The following is a 26442-nucleotide window of genomic DNA, read 5'->3' as shown; positions in this document are numbered from 1 at the left end:
TTTACCATTTTACTTTTTGTCACATCACTTTTGTTTCTTTTACATTTTTCACAAAGTTGTGTTTTATTTACCTTTTATACTTTTATTTTTTTAATTTTTTTTCACGAAAGTTTTATTATCTTACTTTTTACAACATAACTTTTGTTTTTTAACTTTTGTCAACAATTTTTACCACATAACTTTTAGTTTTTTTTTTTTTTTTTTTTTTTTTTGTCACAAAAACTTTATTTATTTAATTTTTGTACATAACTTTGAGTTTTCATCACATAGATTTTAATTTTTTAACTTTTAGCTCGAAAGTTTTGTTTTGGTTATAAACTCTAACGAGCACTAATGGTACAAGGAAACTTGGATTGTTTTATATTACTGCCACAAAACTTTTAATATTTTTACTTTTGGCATTAAAGTTTTTTATTTTATATTTAGTATTTAAACTTTCTTATCTTTTAACTTATATCACAACTTTGATTGTTTCACATTTCTGTCACAAAACTTTTAACCTTTTTATTTTAGGCATGAAAGTTTTATTTTATTTAGTTTTTAATCTCTCTTTTTTTTTATAACTTTTACCATGAAAATTTCATTCTCTTTACTTTTTATCACATAAATCTAATAACGTTTTTGTCATTTTACTTTTTGTCACATTACTTTCATTACTTTTATTTTTGCAAGAAAGTTTTGTTTTATTTACTTTTTATACTTTTATTTTTTTAACTTTTTCCACAAAAGTTATATTATCTTACTTTTCACCACATAACTTTTGTTCTTTAACTTTTGTCAACAATTTTTACCACATAACTTTTAGTTATTTAACTTTTGTCACGAAAACTTCATTTTATTTAATTATTGTACATAATTTTGAGTTTTCACCACATAACTTTCAAATTTTTTTACTTTTAGCACGAAAGTTTTGTTTTCGTTAAAAACTCTAACTAGCACTAGCGGTACAAGGAAACTTGAATTGTTTCACATTACTGTCACGAAACTTTTAACCCTTTTGTTTTTGGCATGAAAGTTTTATTTTATTTAGTTTTTGAACTTTCATATTTTTTAATTTTGTTTCACATTTCTGCCACGAAACTTTTAACCTTTTTACTTGGCATGAAAGTTTTATTTTATTTAGTTTTTAAACTTTTATTTTTTAACTTTTCGCACGAAAGTTTTGTTTTCGTTACTTTTTATATTTTTTCTTTTCTACTTTCGCTATAACTTTTGGATTTCTAACTTTTGTTAACAAAATTTCATCATAGTTTATGTATTGTTATGTGTCCCGAAGCAACGTCCGAACACAAAAACTAGTTATATTTTAATTATTGAGAAAGTAAAGCTTAATATGTTTGTTTTCGATCACTTTCACACAAATGACACAATTCTAACCGGCCCATTAATGGAACACTTAAAAACCTGACCAATTATATTTGGACTACCACATGGCCACATCATATATTAAAGCTCAGCATTCATATCCATGCTTCAGTATTCAGTAAGTCAGTTGTACATCACCATTTTCCCCCTTTTAAAACCCTAAATTAAATCAAAGTTTATAAACCCTCCTAAAAAAATTTACCATTTCCAAAAAACCAAAAAATGTCAGACAATATTCCACCTTTTGAAATCCAAGCGGAAATCATAAAAAAGGTTTCAGATGTGAAATCATTGCTTCAATTTCGATCCGTTTCAAAACCATGGAAGTCTTTCATTGACAGCCCCGAGTTTATCGCTGGTTACCACATCGACCACCCCCGGCCACGTCATCATATGCTCGTAAGGTACAATGATCCCATTCATCGTACAAATACCAAATATGTATCTATCGTAGATGCTTCTGATGATGATAATAGAAATACTGATGGTAATGATTTTTTAGCCCAACACAAGTTTCCCCTTACCATTCCCAATTCTGTCAATCAACTTATCGATCCCAAAATATTCGGTAGCTCTAAAGGGTTGTTCTGTTTTTTTAGTGATGATGCCAAAAGTGATAAAAATATAGCTGTTATGTGGAACCCTTCTATAAGAAAATCTGTTACTATTCAAGTGCCTAATGTGTTAAATAATAAACGGTATAAAACTGTCATCGGTTTTGGGGTCAGTCCCTAAGCTCGTCAAGATTCAAACCGTTGTTAATGTGTTGGGTTTGAAAACTATAAGTTCCATACCTAAGCAAGTTGAGGTTTTTAGTTTAAGCACAGGGGAATGGAGAACCTTGTCGGAATGTTTGCCTCGTTTATCAGTTGCATTCACCGATGATCACCATGTAGTTATAGATTATATTATATTTTGGCTAGCTCAGGATAGGAAATACGTCAACGGTATTCCTATGAAAAGTGATTTGATTGTGTTATTTAATATGGTAAGGGAAGAGTTTATGGAAGTATACCTTCCTAATAATGTGACAAAGGATGCTGACATTGATTTGTCTATATCTAAGATATGGAATTCTCTTGCTGTGGTTGGATATAATTATAGTGTTGAGAAACGAGTTTATCATGTGTGGATCATGGAAGATGGTGTTTCAAGCTCTTTTACAAAGATGTACACCATTAGTAGGCCCGAAGAAGCTGTATCTACAGTGCTTTCGTTTAGGCACAATGGCGATCCCATAATTGGAATAGAAGATGAGTTTATTGGAGCGGATGAACTTTATGTGTATGACCCTGACTCTGAACGAATCAGCCCTACTGGGATTTATGGACGATGTGGTACATGCTATGCGGGTTCCTACATGGAAACGCTACTTTTGCTGGATCATTAAGATTGAAGTTTTTAGCTCTACATGTATCAACGGCAAAGATAATGAAAACTTTTGAAACTGTGGAGCTTAGAACAAGTGACTTTTTGGAGCACACAAGCAATGCATGGAGATGAAGTTGCAATTACAAGGCTTTTTGGTCAAAACTTAACTACAGTAGATCCGAACTTGTGATTGTAGTGAATTCAAGATTTTGCATTTTGGTTTTCCATCAAAATATATAATATATGCTCTTAAGTTATGTTGGCTACTTGGCTGTCTTTTATTATGTTACTTATCTTTCTTGCTATTCTATTCCTAAATCCTAATTTTGATTATTCTACTTTTTCAAGCAGCATATATCATATATGTAATTGTTTCAGTTTTGATTATTAAAAGATGGTGAACGGTGAGTAAAAGATTGATACCTTGCAAAACTTACAAGGAAGCTATTGCACTTAGGAGTTAGGATGGAAGGAGTGGTCAACTATTTGGTTAATATACTCAACTCTTCATCCAATCAAAACCTTCCAATTCACAACTACTCAATTCAACTCAATTCTTATCCAAATCACTGAAAATACATACCCAATTCATTAAACTTACTCAAATTCATTTTCTTTTTTCTTTTTTTATTACATCAATAATTTAACTATATAAAAATAAATACTAACTTATATAAGAAAGATATTTAAACAATACTAAAACAAAACTAATAATACTTTATTTTATCTTTAAATTTTCAAAACTTTAAAATTATGTTATATAATAGAAAATTGATATATGTAAGGACTAAACATGGATAATTGAAAAACAAAAAAATATATATATATACAAAAATGCAGGGACCAGACATGTATAAATGAAAGCGGTTCTCTTCTCCATTAGATCTACTGCAAAAAGAATCCCATATCAGGCAGAGGAAAAAAAAAAGAACAAAATATAGTTGGGGTGAAGGGATACAACTTTTCAACAGTCACTTTTCCAACCAACCCTCGGCTTCCCAACTCAATTTCAACCCGATTTCTCTTACCCGAATGATACCCGACGGCCGGAAATGGTGTAGCCAATCGACTTCACAGAACCCAAGTCCTAACCGAGGGGTACTCCCTCCACCCTTAGGAGTTAGGAAGAATGGTGATCCTGTAAATTGAATGAAGATAGTTTTTCATGACTCGGGTGAACTTTATATTTATGATGAATCTGACTCGGAACAAATAAGTTCATTTACCATGAATTTTATACAACATATGCTCAGTTATTTTGGTTTGTCAGCAATTTTGTATCTTTGCAATACAAGATGATCTACCATTTACCGTTAACATTTATACGTATTGCCTTTTTCTCGAGTTTTTATTAAAGGAAAAGAAAAGAGAAGATTGGTGTAACATCCTAAATTATTAAGCCAATGAAAATTAACCTCTATTATAGTTTTGACATTAAAATAGTTTCGTAGTATTTTATTTTTGAATATGAGATTGTTTTAGTTCGAACTTTAGCGGATAGCGGGTAAAATACCCACAAAAACTCATTTGGGTCGTGGCACTTAGAAAAGTTGCCAGACACTTTTTTTTTTTTTGTTGAATCACAATTCCACCACCAACCCTTTTCATTATTCGTCTTTTCTTCATTCCATCTTTACCTTAATTCTAATTCTCTAAGTAATTCAAGAAATTCTTCAAAGCTTGATTATAATAATAATCTTCCTTCATCTAAGAAATTGAAAAGTGAGGGTTAAGTGTAGTGATGGGGCTGAAATTAGGAAGAAGAAAGAAGAAGACAATTGTGATTTCATTCTAAATTCCAATTCCTAATCTTGAAGGTAATGAATTTTAATTTAACCTAATTCTTGATTTCCTTTAAAAAATTAGGGTTCTTGCTATAAAATTGAATTGGAAATTTGGGGGTTTTTCATAAAAATGAGTTAATTTATATAATACAAGTTAGGGTTCTTTAATTTAACCAATTTAGGGGTTTTTAGTTGGGTTGCATGATAGATTTTGTTAACACCTTCATGACAGCATTTTCACTTGTTGAGTCCTAAAAAGAAAATGTAGGTTATTATGTTAAGTAAATTTTCCCACTGGAATGAGTTAAAAAGACGAAGTAGAACTCTAGATATGAATTTTTGAATCCAGTGGCGCAATGCTGATCTTTCAGCAAAAATGATTCTGATGTCTGTTGTTAAAACGGGTAAAACACATTCTTGCAAGTTAATTCATATCTTGGTCACTGAATATAAAATGTACCTAATTGTGTTAAGAAAAAGTGGCCACTGGAATGAGGTCAATATATGGTGTCGAACTCAAGTTATGGTCATTTGAAGGCAGTAGGGTCAAAGCTGTTTAACAGCAGCAGTTTTGATTTTTAAAACGACCATAAGTCACCTTTGAAGGACAATTCACATATTGGTCACTAAAGATAAAAGGTAGGTGTATGTGTCATGAAAATTTGGCCACTGGAATCATGTTAAAATAGTAAATAGAACTTGAGTTATGCTTGTTTGAAGTCTGCTAGGTCAAATATGTTAATGACAATTTTGATACGAAAGTAACTCTTGGCCAATCGAAAATGATATAAGAGGTACATGTTATGTGAAACAACCCAAGATTAATATAAGATTGTAAATGATGGGTTGAGTATTGAAATGTTAGTGATTATGGCTAGATGGTCTAGTATGTGATTGATGATCCTATATGCGTTGTGATTTGCTGCTAGGTTGAAGCATACATGTTTTGTGTTCATGCGGTCTTCTTGATTTATGATTTTGGTTGTCGCGGAGAAGGTGAGTACTCTTGCATACCTTTATGTTTACGTTGGGTCAATTACCATGAGATGTGAATGTTCCAAGCATGGTAATTGATTTGGCGTGAAACCCATGTGGGGCATTGTTTATGAGACCTAAGAACCTCCGGGGTCTATGAATCCCGATAGTTGATGTGATATGAGGCCTAAGAACCTCCGGGGCCTAAGAATCCCGATAGATATGATTGTTTGACTTATATGGATCCATATAGGTGTTGATAGTGTGCAAGGTGAGCATGTAAATGTGGCATGACGGTATCATAGGTTACATGTGAAAGTCCTTGCACTTTGCCCTCCTTCGTATGTATAAACGTATGCAAGATTATTCACTAAGCTTTGCTTACTTTTTAGTTGTTTACCTTTTTATAGGTTGTCCCGGATGCGAAAGAAAGTAAGTATTGTAAAGATTGAAGTTAAAGATGCTTAATGGATATGGGTTGCTTTGGTTAAATGCGGATAATGGAATTGGTAATAGGACCCATAGTGACCCCTTTGAACTATCGGCTCTTTGTACTCTTGTTATGTCTTTTTGGAGAATTATTACAATGTCTAGTGTTGGACTCGAGTTTTTGGGTATTTTAAATGGGTCGTTTTGTAGTTGTAATGTATTGATTTTGTTTAAATGTGTTTTGGAGAAACTCATAATCCGTAACAGGTTTGGATGATGATTTTACGAATGGGTCATGCCGAAATTTCTAATTTTGTACATCGTCATTTGTAAGATGTCAACTCGGGTAATTGACCCATTTGGTGGTAAAATGAATGTTTGGTCAACGGATACTTTTACCTTGCTTATTTCCGAGTCGAAATCTTATTTGAACTTAGAAATGTTGTATTATGAAGTTTGGTTTTGATTTTGGTAGTCTGTAAGTTTGATTAAGCATCTAACGATTTTTTGTGTTGCTGAACTGGTGCCCACTGCGGCGCAGTGGGGGTAATTTTACCCATTGCGGCGCAGTGGAGATTCTCGGATCCAGGGAGCATGTTACTTCCACTGCGGCGCAGTGGGGATTGCATCCACCCACTGCGGCATAGTGGGTATATCAAGAAAAAAAATCCTTATTTTTCTATTAAATCGAGTTGTGTCGTTTCAATTGGATAGGAGAAGAAAAGATAAAAAATTATATTTATAAATTGCATTCTTGAGTTTTATCCTTTAAAACAAAAGAAAGTGAATAAAAAGATTTAAAGGCATTCTTGAGTTAAAAGAGAAGGATAAGAAAGGATAAAAATATATAATATTACATTTATAGCCCCATAGTTATTATAGTTCATATAAAGGTTTGAAGGGTATATTGATAAATTTATAACTTATCATTCCAAATCATGCCAAATCTGGAAGGAAAGTTTTAAGCTTTAAAACCCCTCACTTTTCCTTTCCATCACTTTCTTTCTTTTAATCAAAAAACTCAAGAATGCAAAAACCTAAGTTTTCCTCTCCATTCCCTTTCTTATCCCATAAAATTAAAACTCAAGAATGCACCCTTAGTTTTACCTCATTTTTCAAGTTTAAATCCTAATTTGAAATTATAGTTTTGTTTATGACTCACTTTCTGTACGTGCTTTCGTCATACGTCAAAACCTGTCTCACATCAATGTATCTTCTGATACATTATAAATGAGATTCCATTTTTTCTTCTTATCAATGATAAGAAATTAATAAACATAATGTATGGATGAAATAAAGGAACAAAAAATCATGTGTTTATCCACTGTAAGGTGAAAACTAAAATAAGTTACCTGTACTATAAAATAAAGGAACTTGTATTAATGTGTTGTATTAATGTGAGAGGTGATCCTAACTTTAACTTTAGGTATTTAACAGTTTATATTCATTTTTCTTTTACAACCAAAAAATATTAACTACTATTGACTAACGTATCAAAACATTTTTAAAAAAACCATGTCTAAATTACTTGCCAAAGTTCTAAATATTCAAAAATAAATAATAATAATAATAATAATAATAATAATAATAAATAATAATAGTATTCTTGTATTTTTTTTTAGAAATTTCAATAAAAGTTATTATTTAAAATAATAATAATAATAATAATAATAATAATAATAATAATAATAATAATAATAATAATAATAATCCCCAATCTAAGCTACTTCTTTTACGCAACTGTGCTGGGGTTGCAAAACTATCTTACACTTTCAGGCTATGCTCACCTTTATATTTATTGGAGTCCCAAGCTCGGTTTGATGAGGTGCTATGGGCCTCCTTGGAGAAGGTGGTTACCTGTTCAGGGCCGGGATTCGGTGATTGGCAGTGGTGGTTGGCCACTCTCCCTATCAAATTTGGTGGTCTTGGCATCCTTTGTGCGGGGGATATTATCTGGTTTGCTTTCCTCGCTTCTCGTTTGCAAACAAGTGCTCTACAGGCTAAGTTATTGATGAAGACTGGTATTAACTCACATGGTTCTTCATTTCAGCATGTTCTTGATGTTTTCAACTCTAGATGCAATGGTGACATGATCTCTGTCACCACAAGCGCTCCTGCCCCCCAAATGATGAAAACTTTGACAAAGTGTTACTTTGGTGTCATTGACAAAAACCTAGTTTATGAGTTCTCGCTAGTCCTCGCCAAATGGCTATTCTCAGTAATATTTGTGCCCCACACGCGCAAGATTTTCTATTCATCATCCTTATGGATGTCTGGGACAAAAGATGAACCATCATCAATTTCGTTGTGTTTTGAGCTATAGGCTTTTTGTAACACCCATCGTTTAAAAATAAGGATTTCCAAAAACTTTTGCCTAACGGCGTCAAAGAAAGCGGAATTAAACTTTAAAAGTCCAAACCAGCAAAATCTGTTTGGTTTATTCATTAAATGGTGTTACTAGCCATATCATCAAAATAAGTCTAAATGGAAATCGATCGGTTGCCCAACATTAAACAACCGAGCACATCATCAATACAAGTCATTATGATCTAAACATAAAGCAAATGTCTAAAGCGAGCAGCCACTATGGGTAAACTATAGCCAGCTTCAAAATCATCTACCCATGCCTCACATCTTCTCACATATACCTGCTCACTATTGTTGGACCTGAGGGCACAACACATTTAAAAGAGCAAGTGTTAGCTAACGAATTAGCTAAGTAAGATAACACATAGTTTATAAAACGTTTGTCCATTTAAAACATTATATAAAAGTTATATTAAATCGTTAAGGCACATATCATCAAACATATCGTCTCACATACATATCATAGCATCAACATCTTTCATATTAGGATGGGTCATCCTAAATGTGCCTAGTCATCTTTTGCATCATCACATATCACATCTGAACATCTTTATAGTTGTGACATAAGTCACCCATCTCGTATAACATATACATCATTATAAGTGAGACATAAGTCACACCCGACTAGATGAACAACCTTATGGCTATACATCAATGTCGTTAAGGAATGGCAAGCCAATTCCAGGAGTAATCCGTATGTTCAAGGACAATGGGGCTGGTAAGACCTCCCGTATTACTCTTCATGTTGTACCTCGTTGCAAGGAGCCACCCGAGCAACCACATCAACGCACTTAACCGGGCTAGGGCAAGTACGAGTTAAGCTTAACACTTTCACATCAAATTTACGAGCTCAATTTCACATCACATATAGTTTAGGTGTTTACACAACCTAAACAATCATCACATATACATCTTTTACGTTTGGGCTCTTACACGTGCACGTGTCAATGGCAACTTAATAAGTCTAGTGAACTAGATGAACAAGCCATGTAATCATGCACATTTCACATATCATCATCATAAATCACATTTCATAGCATTTCATTTCATATCATCACATCTCATATCATTGCATAACATTTCATAGCATATCATTACATGTCGTATCATTGCATAACATTTCATATCATAGGGACTGCATTTCAGGCCTCAATAGTCATGTACATAGCCCATATCACCTCCCGTATAACCCCGAATACTCATAAGCAAACAAGTTATTATGAGGGAAGTTATTATATGAAAACCATGTTTATGTTGAACCCTCAGCGTGTCAAAGTAGTGTATCTTACTTGATGACGAGCACAACGATACACCAAACACAAGTTAACAAGCTTCACAAACACGAGTGACCTATATTGAGTTCATTGTCATTAAATTTGCATAAATCCATCCTCATAAGGTTACAAAACCATTGATTAACCTTAGGTACATCTATCAAAACTGATGACGTGGTATGGGTGACGTGACACTTAACGAGCTACGTCTGTCAAAAACTAACGATATACCCTTTTTTATGGAATAAACCCTTTATATAATTGTAGATATCATATACGGAGTAGTTCCCTAAATTGTTAAATGAATAGCTAAGTATGCTTTGGTTGTGCGTAAAAAACTTGTAATGGGATGATGTATAGAAGAAGAAAACGTAGTTATGGAACAAATTTACATGTATATAATTATGAAAAGTGTCTGACGAAAAAAAACAATTTTGTTTGGAGAGAAACAAAATTTATTTAAATTAAATAATTTTAAAAAATGATTCGAAATATTAATTTTTGGTTAACGAAACGGTAAATAAATTTATAAAATATCTTTTTAATTTTAATTAAAAAAAGTTAATAAGGTTTCTAAATAATCTTTCCTTTAAAATATAAATAAAACTACGAGTATCTTTTACAAAAACCATAACCCATCAAATATAAAGCTAAACACCCATATATAAATACGGAATATATCTACCGTCGGCGTGGTCCGTGGTGTAATGGGAAATTCAAAGTGAAAGTGGACAGCCAAAGAAGCAGCAGCCCTGCTTGCCGGTGTCGCAAGTTATGACACCGGTAAATGGAAAAACATATACAAAGATTCCGAGTTTGGACCCCTTCTTTATTCTCGCTCCAATATTGAGATCAAGGTTTCTCGATCTCCTCCTTTTTTTTTATTTGTTAATTACTTTTTTGCTCTATATCTATCTATCTATCTATCTATATTTATTACTCCGTATATATGTTTACTCCCGAAGCAGTCATATAATCTTTTATTTAATTTTATGCTCTGTATCAGTATCTATTTTTTAAAATTTAGCCTCTGGTAGGGGTTCTACCCGACATTGCTCATGGCAGAATTGGATCTTATTTACACACATTATGATTTTACTTTGTTTAATATATAATCATATACACATATAATATGAATTGTGTAAAAAGTGATATTATATGTAATACACGTATAATATAATATCTACATGTACACATAGCTTCACACCCGTAGCCCGTAGATAGAGAATGATCAAATAAAAAAGGACCCGATTCGTGAGAAGAAAAAAAAAATCATTTGTGAAGTGTTTCATAATAATAGTTATAATAAAAACATTTTTTTTTTTTTACCATCCATAATAAAGTTTGTAATGCGTATCATATTTACACAATATGTTTGGCATCACAAGTGTGATGAACAAAGCATCTTGTTTGATGTGAAAACATAATTTTGCTGAAACAACCCTTTTCTTTTAAATATGAAAACTGATTTCATTATGCACAATCGAGATTTGATTTATTTAGATGCACTTCGGTATATGTATTGTTTGTGTTCTTGTAGCAATTATAAAAAAACTTTGAACTTGGAAACACAAGAATGTATTGTTGACCAAGTCATGTGATGGTTTTGTATTTTAGCCGGGGTGTGACAATGTTTTGCCTTGTAGGATATTGGCGGAATTAATTTATATCTGGGGGCAAGTGGACAAGGTCTAAGGGGGTAAGCAAAGAGGGCGGGTTCTCCTACTCCTGTTACTCCAGCACCAGGTTCGTTGGCTATAGCCGCTGATCCGGCATCTAATGATGCCCATATGGACGATGGTTCAAAATATTGCTTATTAGATGGAAATACCACTTCAAAGTATATATGTGACAACTTGAAATTGTGTTTTTTTTCCCTTTTTGTTTTCTTTTTGGATGATATTCAGGATTATTTGTACCGTGGTGTAGGTATAATACATTTAATTACCTGAAGGAACCAAAAGGATCAGAGACAAGTGCAATCCGTAGTTTCATTGAGGTAATTTTCAGCTCTGTAAGTTGTATTTTTTACTGCTCCTCATAGCTTATAAGTAATGATTTTTAACATATGATTCTTAAAACGTCTTTTTTGATAGCATTGTTGGTTTACAGTTATCGCTACTGATGGCATTGTATTCTTTGGTGATGTTGCAGAAAATGCATGAGGTGCCCCAGAATTTCTGGAGGTTAATAAGTTCAAAGTTAAGAAGGCTCGTTGAATTTATTTGCAAGATATGTAAAGTGTGCGTGACAAGTTAACAAGTTTTGTTTTTAAAAGAGAAATAAATGTCACATCTTTGCAGTTAAACTATAAAGAAGATGTGACATTTGATCTACGTGTTTGTTTCGTAGTGCTACTTCTGCAAATTTTTGTTTATGAATCTTCATGCAGACGTTGCAAGTTTTATTGTCTGGATTGGTCACATATATAGTCGGTTTCTCGTTGGACCGGTCAGATTATCAAAACATTGTAACTACTCTGAACCCATCTTACGAGTGCATGTAACTAGTCAAATAGTTTGGACAAAACTTTAGCTTCCCCCACGCTACACACGCAATTCACTTTTTTTTATAAGTCATCAAAAACTAGCGAGTACTGATCAGCGCCCCAGAGCATTGTACCTTGACCTCTGAGAGACTCTTTTCAAATAGAAAGAGCTTATTGGGTGGGATGGGTTGGGTTACAATTCAAACTGGGTTCGTGTTGAAACATATGTTCTAAGATATATAGTGGCTGGCTTTGGATGACCCATGAACACTTTTGTCTATTTTGCCAGTTCTATTTATTAGTCATAGCTACAGAAACTGATCGATATAAATCTATAATATCAAGATAACCTGCGTATATATGCTTGTTTCAAATTGACTCTTCAATGCATACTCATTGAAGAGGAATGCCAGATGGACCGGCCAGTTAGTTGATCAAATCATACAAACTTGATTGAGAACTAGAATGATATAACATTGTCACTAATGAAAATCTTTATTCTAATCAAAATTTCATTATTGTTTTTTTTTTAAATCTTCTCAAAATTTCATTGTTTTGACCGTGCATTATCAGATCATAATCAGTTTTTTTTCCACATTCTCTGTTTATTACTAAAAACACACATCCAAACACCCCTATATAACTCACATGACTCTACAAGGTGAAAGTCAATTTGCCCAATTTTCAGCTATTGATTATTCCCAGTTTCCTAATGTAACAAATGGAACAATAAGTTGTGCTCAAAATACATGCAGAGTTTCCCAAGGTTTCGAAATGTAGATCTCTATAAGTCATATGTAACTGATTGTTTGATAATATAGAACTAGAAGAATGTTGATTGATAAAGAACACTTCAAAAGTTTAGACTTAATCTCTACTATTCTAGCATTCTATATATAATAACCTTGGGTTGCTCCAAGTCATTGACATGTGTTGTTTTGCAATTCTTGGTACACTAATAAAGGTTTGTAGAACTAACAAACCATATGAATCATCATGATCAAACAAATTGTTTAATTAAAGTAAGCCACATACGATAAAACATACCACAAATCCCCAATGATAACAATATATATTGTTAACCTGATAAAACATAGGCATATAATAAATTTTTTGAATGTGGCATGCGTTGTAAGAAGTACGTAGAACACAAACAGAAATAAAGATAATGTCATGATCGTTGTAATAAAACATAAAACCAAAAATCGCCCTAAGGAAACTAATAACTAAATAAAAAGAAGCTAAATAAATATTTGATAACTTTAGTTGATTTTCTCGTTTTCGTCCTCCTTTTGCTTTACTACGATTTCTTCTAATTCAATCTTCTTCTTTAAATCCTTAGATCCATCATCAGCGGGAACAAATCTTTTCCAATACCAGTGTTCCCTCCAAATTCCAGCCATCTCTTCAATAGGAATTCCCTTCGTCTCCGGTAGAAAATAGTAGACGAAAATAGTCATCACGATCACAAAAAACATAAAGAAGATGAAGAGTCCAAACCTATAGAAAAAAACATGTATATAGAATGTAAGCTATGTATAGATACAAGGTTACAAAAATTGTATTCTAAAATATATAAAAAAAAAATACAGTATGTAAACTACAGATTAGTTAAATTGCGAGTATATATTATACATACCTCATTGCGCACAACATTTGGAGGAAGATTTGTGCAATGAAAAACGTGCATATCATGTTGACAGAAACATTAATAGCTTGTGCGGTTGATCGAATCTCGAGTGGGAAGATTTCACTAGGCACGAGCCACCCTAACGGACCCCAAGACCACGCAAACCCCATAATGTAGATGCAGATGAACACAACTACGAGAATAGCATACCACATCTGAAGCTCCCCAGGGTTTCCACTTACTCCAAACTTCAATGCGATTGCAATTGTAATCGCAATCTACAAAATATTAACGTCATCAACCAATATTCGATTAGTATCTACATTATCATCATAAGTATATATATATATATATAAAAGATAGAGAAACAAAATATGTGTGTATAGTATGTAATTTAGAAAAGATATATACCTGACATATGAACATTTGAATACCACCTTCAATAAACAGAAACCTTCTCCCCATTTTATCGACGGTATAAATTGAAACCAAAGTGGCTATCATGTTAACGCCTCCGGTAATAACAGTGGAATATAACGACGCGTTAGCTCCAAAACCCATTGTTTGAAACAAAACCGGAGCGTAAAACATGAAAACGTTCATCCCGGTGAATTGTTGGAAAAACGGAATGAGAAACGCAAAACATACTTGAGGCCTGTACTTTCTATCCTTAAAAAGATTTATCCATGGTTGTTCGATCTTTTTGGATTCTTCGCTAGCGGCAACAAGATCTTTGAATTCTTCATCCACATTGTCAACACCACGAATTTTTAGTAATCTTGCTTTCGCTTCTACGATGTTTCCACGTTCGATAAGCGAGTTTGGTGTATCGGATAGGGTTAAGGAGCCAACAATAAACACTACCGCAGGAACAATCGCGCCGCCCAAGCTCAACCGCCAACCCCATCCACCGTTGATTTTGGCAAACCCAAAATTGACCAAGTTGGCAATCAAAATTCCAATGGTGATTGAGAGTTGAAATAGCATGTTGAGTGCACCACGATGCTTGTATGGAGCTATCTCCGACAGATATAGAGGCACGGACTACAAATATATATAAAAACAAGAAAGCATTCAATATTATGAAACAAAAATTTGATTTAGATACATAAGAAATTAAATAAAACCTTACAAAAACATTAGATAAACATATATATCCTAAACAGTGTAACACTTAAAGTAACAGATACATGTATGATAAGCTGAACATATATTAATTAGTTACCTGATTAGCAAAGCCGATACCAATACCAAGAAGAATGCGACCAAAGATAAGCATGAGAAGATTCAGAGCAAAGGCGTTCAAGAGTGCCCCGGCACAGAAAGTAACACCACCGATGAGCATGGAAATTTTCCGTCCGTAACGTTTGGTTATGAATGATGCAGCCCATGCCGCGAAGAGAGCAGCCAAGTATAAGGATGAGGTGAACATGGTCAATGTCCAACTATTAAACTTACAATATTGATTGCTAGAAGCTTGGGTGTCCTGCTGCTTTTTGTAAACACTTGGAAAGAAGTGTTCCAAAAAGGATGGCATGGAGGTCACACCACCTGAAATTCCAATGTCGTAACCAAAGATCAAACCGCCACAAGCTGCCACCAAACTTGCTATGACCACGCTACGTGTAAGCTCTCCAGGGTACGCCTTTGAGCTACCGCCGATAGCACCACCAACAGCCATTATCGAATAATATTTGTTCAACTAGCTACGTACGTACTGAATTGTAATAGGAAAACTATGGGGAAAAAAAGAGTGTATTTATAGAGAAATTAAAACAATGTGGATAATCGTAACCGGATTGGACGCTATCTAGATATAGATGTTACATTTGTATTAGGATTCGATCGTCTCATACAATATTATAAGTTTAGATTATTTTGTTTTTCTATAAAAGAACGTTGTTTACATTATATACAAGAAATTAGTTATATTATTACAGTAGTATTCATCCGATATATACAATCTATATATACATTTAGTTGTAAACGAATTGTGAGAGTTGGATTTGCTAAACTGTTCGTAGTCTGATACAATATTATTTATTTATTGGACTATATAAATCAGTTATTTTAAAAAGTTATTACTCCGTATTATTTTTTATTTAACTAGCTTATTAACCCGAGTTCAACCCGGGCATATTGATAAAAGTTTTATAAAAACGTATCTTCGTCATTGAAGTTGCAGCAGTCCAACGGTACTCATAACCTCGAAATAATATACCTTATAATTAACTTATTAACCCGCATAATATTTGCGAATAATTTAAAATTCTATTATGGCAAAATTAATTATTGAAATGATTACCATGTATATATTATTAGAGTTTTTAAAAGAAAATAAAAATATTTTTAAAAAAAAAAACATCCTTAATTAAATAACAAAAATAAAAATGTAATCAATTTTAAAAGGAAAGTTTTTATGACATCATAAATAAATAAAGTTAAAAAGAACATTAAAACTTAGTGATGTCATAACAATTTTCTTTTATTTAGTATAGAGATTTTGAAACATTAAAACTTATTATTTTTATTATAATTATGTACTAGATTTTAGACCCGTATCTAATACTGGACACGGGTTTACGATATTAACAATATTAGATCCTCATATATTTAAATCATAGAAGCCTATAATTTTAAAGTTATACGGTTCTAAGTGTTATATTTTGCAAGTTTTAACACAATAATCATAGGTTCGTTATCGTCATTATCAGCCGAGACATATTGATGGAACTGTTTGGCGTAGTCATTCCACAAGGCACGTGTTATAATAATTTCTTTATTAGAGAATATTTTGAACCAAGTTGTACTCATAATGTGATATTATTATGAAAGATAATTAATTAAGAATTAAAGTATATAAACATACTTGTAATCATGTATTTGACATTCAAGTATATGTAATTGATCATGATGCGAACCCATAACACGCATAGTTTTATTTTCAATCACCTGTCATTTGATTGTTAGATAACAATTAGAATTGTTTTTATATTTTTTTATAACAATTAAGACTCTTTATTTGTGTGACAACTGTAACTTTAAACATTATTACGAACTAATATATAAACAAGTAGACAATTATGCACCTTTTTGATTAGAGATCGTATGAATCTTGAATGGAGTTCATATTGATTTGGATTTAGTATTCAAGTAACACTCTGTTATAAATCGTGTTTTGTTATGTGATCGTCCCATGTTTTGTGATAACTAAATATTAAAGTTTATAATCTATAGAAATCTAATCTAATATTTGTTAATAAGTTATTACGTTTTGAAATAAATTTTTATAGACAATATTTCGTATGTTGAAACTTTATTAACTAATTAAATGATTGTAACCTTTTAAAAATTCTCTCATGGCTAAAAATAAATATAAATTAAGTATTCAGGGCTTAAAAGTGTAAATTTTTGATGGAAAACAAAAAAGTGTAAATTAATGAGATCATGTATCTGAATATAAATAATTTTTATTAGAAATATAATAAAATTACTCTTTTTCTGGATTAATACTGAATTCAGTTATAGTTTATATCCAAATAGAAATATATCTAATAAGATTTATATGCATGTAGGATACGATATGATCATGATTATTCAGATTATAGAAGTAGATCGATCTAGATTGATTGGTCCTTACTTCACTTGTATACAAAATTACACTTAATTTTGATAATTTTTAATTTATTATCGAGTGAATCATATTTTCTATTATTTATTATTTATTTATAATACAATAAAAGGGGAAAGGGTAATGGAAGAATTCTAATCCCAATCCCACAATTGGAGGATTTTGATCATTTGAAAACTAAAATTTTCGTGAAAACTAGAAAACTGTCAAACACACTGTGATCTGAATTTAACACAATGTGTTTTTAATATGTTTTTCGAAAACACATTGTGTTAAGTTCATATCACAGTGTGTTTGAACAATTTTTCGATTTACAACGCTATCAAAAACACACCGTGATTTAAAACTTAACACAACGTATTTTAGGTTACACAATAAAAACACATTGTGTTTTATAAAAACAAACATTGTGTTAAATTCAGATCACAGTGTGTTTTGATCAGTTTTTAGTTTTCACAAAAAATTTAGTTTTCAAATGAATATTTCACCACAATTGGATAATAAACTATTTATAAATTAACTTTTTTCAATTATATGAGAATTGAAGATGTGAAATTAGTAATATATATACTTATTTTATGGTGAAGGATAGAATCATTGAATATACCTTGATGAGTTTTTTTATATTGAGAACTATTTTTTTTTATAAAAAAATCATGAGAACTCTTCAATTAAATATGTGTTTACATGTTTTTTTGTTCATTCACATATAAAGTGATACAAAAATGTATGTTGTAAAAGAAACTTTTTTTTCAATACCTTATATATAGCTCTTTGCGAACTTGTGAATGACTTTGTTCACGTTTTTTGTTCACATGTTACAAACGACTATATATAAGGTTTTGAAAAAAAAATTCTTCTGCAACATCTATTTTTATAACGTTTCACATGTGAATGAAAAAAAAAACATGTAATCCAATATGAAATCTAGGAGTTGTCATGGTTCTTACCAAAAAAAATGGTTCTCAAAATAAGGGTCCCCATACCCTGATAATATAAAATCCAGCAGGATTCGAATCTTACTTTCTATATTTGTAAAAGTAGATTATTAGGATGTTTTCAAGAGTCTTGGGTTTCATCACATGCATGCGTCATTAGAGTCTCGCATACTGTCCAGTTTAATGTCACTGTTTTAAAAAGAAAATGAAAAAACTTGTACTAATATACTCATTTGATTCAAACATTAAACTATATTATTACTTTCCTTCCGTATTTAATCTAGCTTATTACACATCATGTATACATTGGTGCTTGTGTTATCCAATATTAATGATATCAATGTTCCAATATGAAACTTGATGATCCATCTCACGTACATGTTAGTGAGCTACAAGCCTACAATCGATCTACTAGATACGGTATTTGATTATTTTGGGAAATTGATAAACATAGCCCCTGAATTAATCAATGCTATCTTTGCTTAACATTTATTTGAAATATGTTGTCCCTAAGCGTTCCCTACATCTCATAACAAAATGTTAGCTTTCAAGAATAACTTATCCTTTTTGCGTTTGTGTCTAAATTTTCTGGTCGGCTGAACATTTTGGAAAGAAAATAACTAAAAAGTTCAAAGTGGCATAACTCCATCTCACTAATACTTAATATTTTTCCATTCCCACGCTTCAACGTAAGACTTTTGTCATATGATAGTTTTGATGTAACACGTATCAAGTCAAAGGTCTAAACTAATAAAATGTTGGGAGAATATGTACAATATAGTGATACATTCAGTAAAGAATAAATCTCATCTCATATCTCATATATATATAGTAAAACAAAAATGAATACAAAACAAAGTTCAGTTTACACGTATTCATGCTCGAGGCCCATATTACACGGGTGAAAACACAGCAAAAATTCTTGCAGCTCGTCCTAAATTTACACAAACAAAAACTGCTAATCAAGAATCAGTAACGACAACAGACTGAATTTGAACTTATAGATGAATGGTCCGTCTAAGGTAAACAATACAAATAAATTGCTGATGTTTGTATCTTCTTAACATGTACATGATGATAGTAAGAAGTCTGAAAACACTGCCAAATCACTTCTCTATATTTAAAATTGTCTTTTGCCTGGTTGTTAGCGGAGTATACTTTTCCATAAATATCCACAATGATCATGATATCCCGTATACGGTAGAAGGGTTATTTCTTCATGTACCCTCCGCAAATGGAGCCAGAAAAATACTTCCAAGAAGAAACCTACATCAAGATTCACATATTCAGACATCGACAAAGAGCCTAATGAGGTTATATCAAAATAAAGGTGGTAATTCTGATACCTTACTTACATGGATATAACTATATAAGGTGGCTCAGATTGGTCACAAGTCAACCAAACCACCTAGTTTTTTTGAGAAAAACCTCCTAATCCATCTTTCATGAACATTTTTTCAAATAAGAGAACTTCTAGATAAAAAGTGGTTAATGTCAACCCACACCAACCTGAGTCAACCAGTTCTAGGATCTACATCTTTTTAACTGCTACCAGACCCACCCCATTAACCTCTACTGTAATCACATTTGTTGTAAGTTTTGGCTTTGTAGAAGTAATAATGTACTATAAGTTTGGTGCCTACCTAATTAGCACTTAATGTCTTTTTTGCCTCCCAATAGATTTTACATCAATTGTATAGGTCTTCTGAACCAATTTTGCAAGTATATGTAACAAGTCAAGCAGTTGGAGAACACTTTCCCTCCCCCCACGCTATACACACATTTCATGATTTTGTTTTTAAGTCATCAGTAACTCTAATATCTATGCTCAGCTTTATATATAAACATCTATTGGGATAATGGGATTAACTTGCTTTCAGTAACCATGGTGATAATGGCCACAGCGATCTTTCAAGCTAGCAAATTGCAAATATATGATACTGCAAGATTTATTAAGATAGGCCAGACTGTAGTTTAAGAAACTTACTATATGGTCAATTCAAGTAGGTAGAAGAGGGCGTCTTTCATCAGCTTCTAAACGATGACTAGCCTGGGAAAGTAGAAAGCAAGACAAATAACATGTCACTAAGAACAGTTTTCTACGGTTAAAAAGTATATAAATCATTGAGCAGATGTACCTCCTCATTCGCCCCTGCTGCAATATTAATGAATTGGTCCCTTTTCACGGAAGAAAAAAAGATATAAGCGTTTATGTATGAATAAAATAAAAACGAGATTTAATTTCATTAACAGCAGTTAGTGTACCTGTGATCGCTCTGAACTGGCTCTAACTCCAATACCCCATTTTCTTCCTCTTTAACTTTTGCAAGAGGCGAAAAGAACTGGAAAAGCAAGGAAGGGTAAATTGCACAGCAATACTAATGTAATAAACGGTATCACAGAGGTGCTAACATACCTGATGCATTGAAATGAAAACAATAGATATTCCTAACATGAAATTTATAGTCAGTGTGTGACCAAACAAAGCTGCAGATGCAAAGCCTGTAAAAATCGTGGCAACTGTTGACGAGTACTTTTTCAAAATTGTATCTGCAAGCCACAAATCAATCTTTAGAGAAAGGAAAGATATTGACTTACACGACATACATAGAGTAAAGAAAATATGAAAAACTGTTTCACCATGCATTATCTCCTAACTGCTGATGATATTATTATAAGTGCAGGCTACCTAGAACACGCTTATAATCTTACCAGCATATTTGAAGAAAAATGAAGACAATATTCCTTGAGCTGCATTGTTTACAATTAAAAGCATTGTAGCTTTTGAATGTCCTTGCAAAATATCAAAGCTTTCAGGACCTGGAGATAATCAAGCCAAAAGTAAGACTTATAGGTAGGGTCTCTACACTTGAGAAAAATTATGCCAAATATAATCATGTGCATCTTTAAGCAGTCAAAAATTCAGATTTTCTCTAACGTTCCATATGCATTCAAAAACGAGTTGCCAAAATAATGACATTCAAACAATAAGGGGTGTTTGTTTTAGCTCATTCTGAAGGCTTATCGGCTAATTAGCTTACTGTCAATAGATTAAGCTATCATTAGTGTTTAGTTAAGCTAATAAGGTTTATTGGCAAAGCTCATTTTCATAAGTCATTCCCCACTAGCCTTATTTTCATGTGCATTCAAAATTACACAAAAATCCTCATAACCATAAAACCACAGAGCTAATAATATACAACCATATCCTTTTTGGTCATAATACTACCTTAAGCAATATAAGCTAAACCAAACACTATCCAATGGCTTATGAACTTATTAAATAAATCATAAACTACTTTTAATAAATAAGATTAAGTCAAATATACAAAATAGGGTGTTAAAATAGGCCAAATACCCCTTGAGTACTAATGCAAATTGTAACTAGTGCGTCCAAGTCAATAGATTAGCAAGCTAGGAAATAGATATTCAGGTCAGTTAGTACCTTTGATAATGACAGTTCCAAGGATCCCAAGAAAGTTGAATATAGCACCGTATCCGTACAAAAATAAATTCTGCAATTAAACAGCAGGATACAAAATATCAGAAGGCACAACACATTGATTTGAGTAGCAAATTCTAGACTTTCTAGATTTACACGGGAAGCACACACATTTAGCATTTTTGTAATTACTAAATCAGGTAAATGATGCATATATCAGTATAAAACAGGATTCAGCACCGTACTAACACATGCTTGATTACAAGATGCTATCATCATATGTTTCTCTTGTTATATTGGATAAAGCAAAAAAGAAAACAGCAGACATAACAAGAACAATGTACTTTCAGAGACTCTTTTGTAATTACTTTCACAAACATTCTAGATTTACACGGGAAGAACACACATTTAGCACTTTTGTAATTACTAAATCAGGTAAATGATGCATATATCAGTATAAAACAAGATCCGGCATTAGACAACATACTAACACATGCTTGATTACAAGATGTCATCATCAGATGTTTCTCTTGTTATATTGCAGAAAGCAAAAAAGAAAACACCAGACAAAACAAGAGCAATGTACTTTCAGAGACTCTTTTAAAAAGAGAGCAAATTGGGTGGGTTGGATTACTGGTTCGGGTTGAGACATTTGTTTAAAGTACAGGTCTAAAGGAGATGGCTTGGATGACCCATGAAGGCATGAACGCTTTTATCTCTTTGAAAGTTCTATTTATTACTAAGTAATGCATTTAAAATAACTAATTAGATATCTTATTACTTTAAAAAACTGATCAACGTAATATCAAGATCACCTGCATATATATGCTTGTTTCGAATTGACTCTTCAATGCATACTCATTGAAGACGGATGCCATAGATGGAACAGTTACCTGTATATTGAACTCTTCAAGTTAGTTAAATCATACAAACTTTATTGAGAACTAGAATGAGAGGCCAGCTAGATCATGAGAAAGCATTATGCATTTTAGTATGTTTGGATGTCCTATAGAAATTTATCAACTTCAGTGTGTAAAAAAAAAAACTTACGAAGATAAATGTATAGATATATGCAGCCATTGCAATTGGAAGACCCATTGCAGTAGAGCCCTCAGGTAAGGAACGCATTTGATTTATGCTAATCCCAATAAGTAACAAAGCCAGAGCCTCCCACTAAATATATAGAAACCAAAAGCGATATCTAAGTAACTCACAGAAGAGACAATACTAAAGATCAAGGAAACCTAGAAAAATTAACAAAGATATTTTTGAACCTCCGTCAGACCTGAATAATCGAAAATCGGCGCTTCATCACTATCTTCAGCAAAACTGCAATTACCAAGACCTGCAATTTCATTTAATATCAGGGTTTATGCGAGTGTGTCAAATGCAGGTCCTCCTTTTTCAGCATGAGAGTAAGCATACGCCACATATGGAATTATGGACTCGGAAAACAAGTATTGCTTACATTCAACAATATATAACAGAACACACAATTTTACAGCTAAAAAGAGTTGCATAACAAGAAGTGATGATGCAACAATGAAAACTTTTTATGTGACTTTAAAAGTCAAGTCATGAATCTACAGTCCATAAAATAAGATATTTAGCATCTGAGGATCAGCTTAAGAAGTCCAAGCCCCAATAAGTGTAACTCGTGACAGTAAGTGGTTGCTTATCTCTTCGTTTCATTATAATATTGTTACAAATGGACCATCAACATCTACCTCTACAGTATACACCAAATAAACCATATGATGAATAAGCATAGAAAAAGATGCAGCAAATACCAACCTTCAGATTGCTAAGCATCTTCACTGTTGCAGGATTGAAGTAGAGCTGCAAAACAAGTTCAATATCATATACATCAGATATAATCTCTAGACACTACAAGCAAACTGTACCACTAATTTTAAGTTACCAGATATTCCAGCTATCAATGTGACTTAAAAAACATATATATTATATTCCAGGAAATTCTACATTACCTGCATGGTGAACTTTAAATAGTTATTAACAGCATACAAGAAAGCTGGAACAGCAAGAAGCACATTGTTGCGTGCTGCCTACAGAAAAACATGGCGGACATCAAACCAAGAGGTTGCTGATTTATCAAGAGTGAAATAACACATCCATAGCTAGTAGAACTTAAGAGACCTTCAGACATAACATGACAAGGCATGCAGCATAATCTTCAGAACTCAATATAAAACAACAGTGATCTAACCACATTATATATTGACCAAAAACTGAAACTTGGCACATTACCTGTACAAAAGTGGAAACAGAAAGTAGTGGTTTCTCTCCAACCTTCTGATTTCTAGCCTGAAAATTAAGTCAGAATTAAGAATCTTGTGAAACACTGGAACCATACAACTATAGCAAAAAGAACAAAACTTAGTACTGAATCCTTTTTGGTCAACTCTTTTAGATCCCAGAAAAGTTCTTCCAGATAAAAACCTACCCGGATTAGAAGCATTACCAGTGCAAATAGAAATAACCTACCTGGATTAGAAGCATTACAAGTGCAAAGATAACTTTTGCAACTTCCGTCAGAAAGTTAACACTGATGGGGCTAAAATTAAACTTCCCATCAACCTTGGACATGTATACCAAAATTGGCTGTAAATGAATAAGAAAACAGTTAGCAACTGATAACATATACATCATGAACACAGTACACAAAATGATCTGGTGGGTTGTTTTTATTATTTATTTTTGAACGGCAAATATTAAGAGAAGTCTAAGACTTAAAATGATCTGGTGGGTTGTTTTTATTAGTATGTGGTTTGATCTGTATGCATGATTGCCTTCTACTTGTCATTAGGGTGCTCCCAACGGGAGCCACTCACCTTGTTCTTGTGCGTTCTCCGGAACGCCATTGCACGGGCCTTGTTCTCACCACGTTCTCCACACAATGAAGAGAGCGAGAGAGAGATGGTGTACAGGCGATGTAGTGTTTGTGTATGGATTGGATTGTTATTAAATAATTAACTATTAGAGAAGAGAGAGAGAGAGAGAATGTTGTTTTTGGTAGGGGTGTGTTCTGGGTAAATTCGGGAAGGAAGAAGTGATGTGGCAGGGAGAATTTGGGGAGAATGTGGGGCAATTTGGGAGCCCCCTTAAGCAAAAAGTGGTATGACAATAGATGCGAGTTCATGTGGCCATTTTAAGCATGTACTCTGTAACTATCAAACTTTCTGTTAATTTGATGGAATTGCCTAGCAAGTCTATGTTATAGTATGATATAGTTTGTATGAGTATATAACCGTTGATCTTTCCGGAAGTAAAATAATAATAATAATACCAAAAGTTTTTTTAAAGCAAAAACAAATGTGTGTCAACAAACAAGTAACACCTTCCAAAAAAACGTCTTGGTCAATCTTATAAAAGATCATAACTGCTAAAGGAAAAAGTACCTGTAAGCCAACTAACATACAATCGCCAACAACCAATAGAACATTGAGCGCCCGTTGTTTTTTGGAATACTTGCTCCGGTGTCGATCATAAGCTCTGGAGACAGTTTTTGTGGACGGGTTGACCAGCTTGGAATGACAGACACTGCATTCTATCATCCCTTGTTTCATTATCCGTAAACTATTCCCAGCCTCTCCTCACTTCCTTCCCTCCTTCCTCTAAATCTTGAAAAAACTGGATCACACATTCATCACCAAAATATGCATACATCACTAATCACAAATCAATGCTAATCACTACATATACAGACATCACTAATAACAAATCAATGTTAATCACCACATATACATACAGCATTTATATATATTTATTACTCGTATATATATACACATACGTAGTATACTAGCTTAGAATTTAATTAAGTATAGTTCATACTTGGACTAAATCAGATCTTGAATTATTTGTATATATAGATATAATATAACATATGTGCATCAATTATGCTATTTTGAGCTCAGATCTTATAATAACTAATAATAAATATCAAAATCTAACCTACAAGATCAATTCAATTCAAATTTAAAATCAAATGAATAAAACTGACCTAAAATATATGTGATCTCAGGTATGTATAGATCTGAGAGGTCCGGCGACCGGAATTCAATCGGCGGCGGAATGAAATCAGATCAATAATAATAATTTGATTAAAGAAAATGAGGCGCGAAATAAAACCCTAAATGATGATGATGATGATGATGATGATTCCGGTGATGCGAAGAATATGCTATTTGTATAGTATTTGTTAGCTTTTATGATATGATGATATGAAGGAAATGAAATCAGAAGCGTGGGTTTGGTTGCTGCGATCTTACGGGAAAGGCCTTACTTTCATACACCGACATTTCATCATTTAATTAATCTTCTTATTTATATGTAGAAAAAAGAATAAATTTATTTTTATTATATCTACAATACAATACCACCACCAGTCAACAAATCATTGTCTGACTTGTTTTTTACATGTTCTAATTTATTTTCTTTTGTTTTTCGTTTTCCTTTTTTAAGGTGTCATTTACTATTTTATTGTATAACATCAAATTTGTATGGGTACCCGCATCCAATAATGACAATGGCGATAACAATAACGGATGGCGGCGGTAAGCCAGTAACAATAACTGTGCAATTATTAATGTAAAAGCAGTGTTGTAGATATCAGCCGTATCGGACGATATCTTGGTATTGGTATCGGGATCAAATGCTCAAGGAGACGAAATGGGTGGGATCAGCTCAAATATCGGTCAACACTAGTCAACCAGGCCAATTATCGGGAA

At 32.7% G+C, this 26442-nt stretch overlaps 2 protein-coding genes and 1 pseudogene across 2 annotated transcripts; 1 reads left to right on the top strand and 2 right to left on the bottom strand.

Annotated features, from left to right (window-relative positions):
• Positions 1-1487: 1487 nt before the first annotated feature.
• Positions 1488-3002, top strand: LOC122585569 (annotated as a pseudogene).
• Positions 3003-13315: 10313 nt separating this feature from the next.
• On the bottom strand, positions 13316-15364 carry LOC122596323 (sugar transport protein 12-like). Its single transcript, XM_043768879.1, has 4 exons — positions 14909-15364; positions 14095-14727; positions 13693-13961; positions 13316-13553 (listed from the first exon to the last, which is right to left on the bottom strand). Exons 1-4 carry the CDS (start codon positions 15362-15364, stop codon positions 13316-13318), a joined length of 1596 nt encoding a protein of 531 aa, XP_043624814.1.
• Positions 15365-19045: 3681 nt separating this feature from the next.
• On the bottom strand, positions 19046-26020 carry LOC122583369 (CMP-sialic acid transporter 3-like). The gene is made up of 16 exons (XM_043755783.1): positions 25716-26020; positions 25114-25345; positions 24200-24316; positions 23963-24019; positions 23683-23760; positions 23489-23533; positions 22980-23039; positions 22745-22867; positions 22510-22587; positions 21698-21767; positions 20965-21072; positions 20669-20802; positions 20518-20594; positions 20391-20430; positions 20240-20302; positions 19046-19518 (listed from the first exon to the last, which is right to left on the bottom strand). Exons 2-15 carry the CDS (start codon positions 25279-25281, stop codon positions 20252-20254), a joined length of 1206 nt encoding a protein of 401 aa, XP_043611718.1. The 5' UTR covers positions 25282-25345; positions 25716-26020; the 3' UTR covers positions 19046-19518; positions 20240-20251.
• Between the last annotated feature and the right edge of the window lie 422 nt (positions 26021-26442).

The sequence above is a fragment of the Erigeron canadensis genome, chromosome 1 (assembly GCF_010389155.1).
Source record: "Erigeron canadensis isolate Cc75 chromosome 1, C_canadensis_v1, whole genome shotgun sequence".
NCBI classification, from domain to species: Eukaryota; Viridiplantae; Streptophyta; class Magnoliopsida; order Asterales; family Asteraceae; genus Erigeron; species Erigeron canadensis.
The sequence above is the reverse complement of the archived record's forward strand: the minus strand, read 5'-3'. Positions and strand labels throughout refer to the sequence as shown.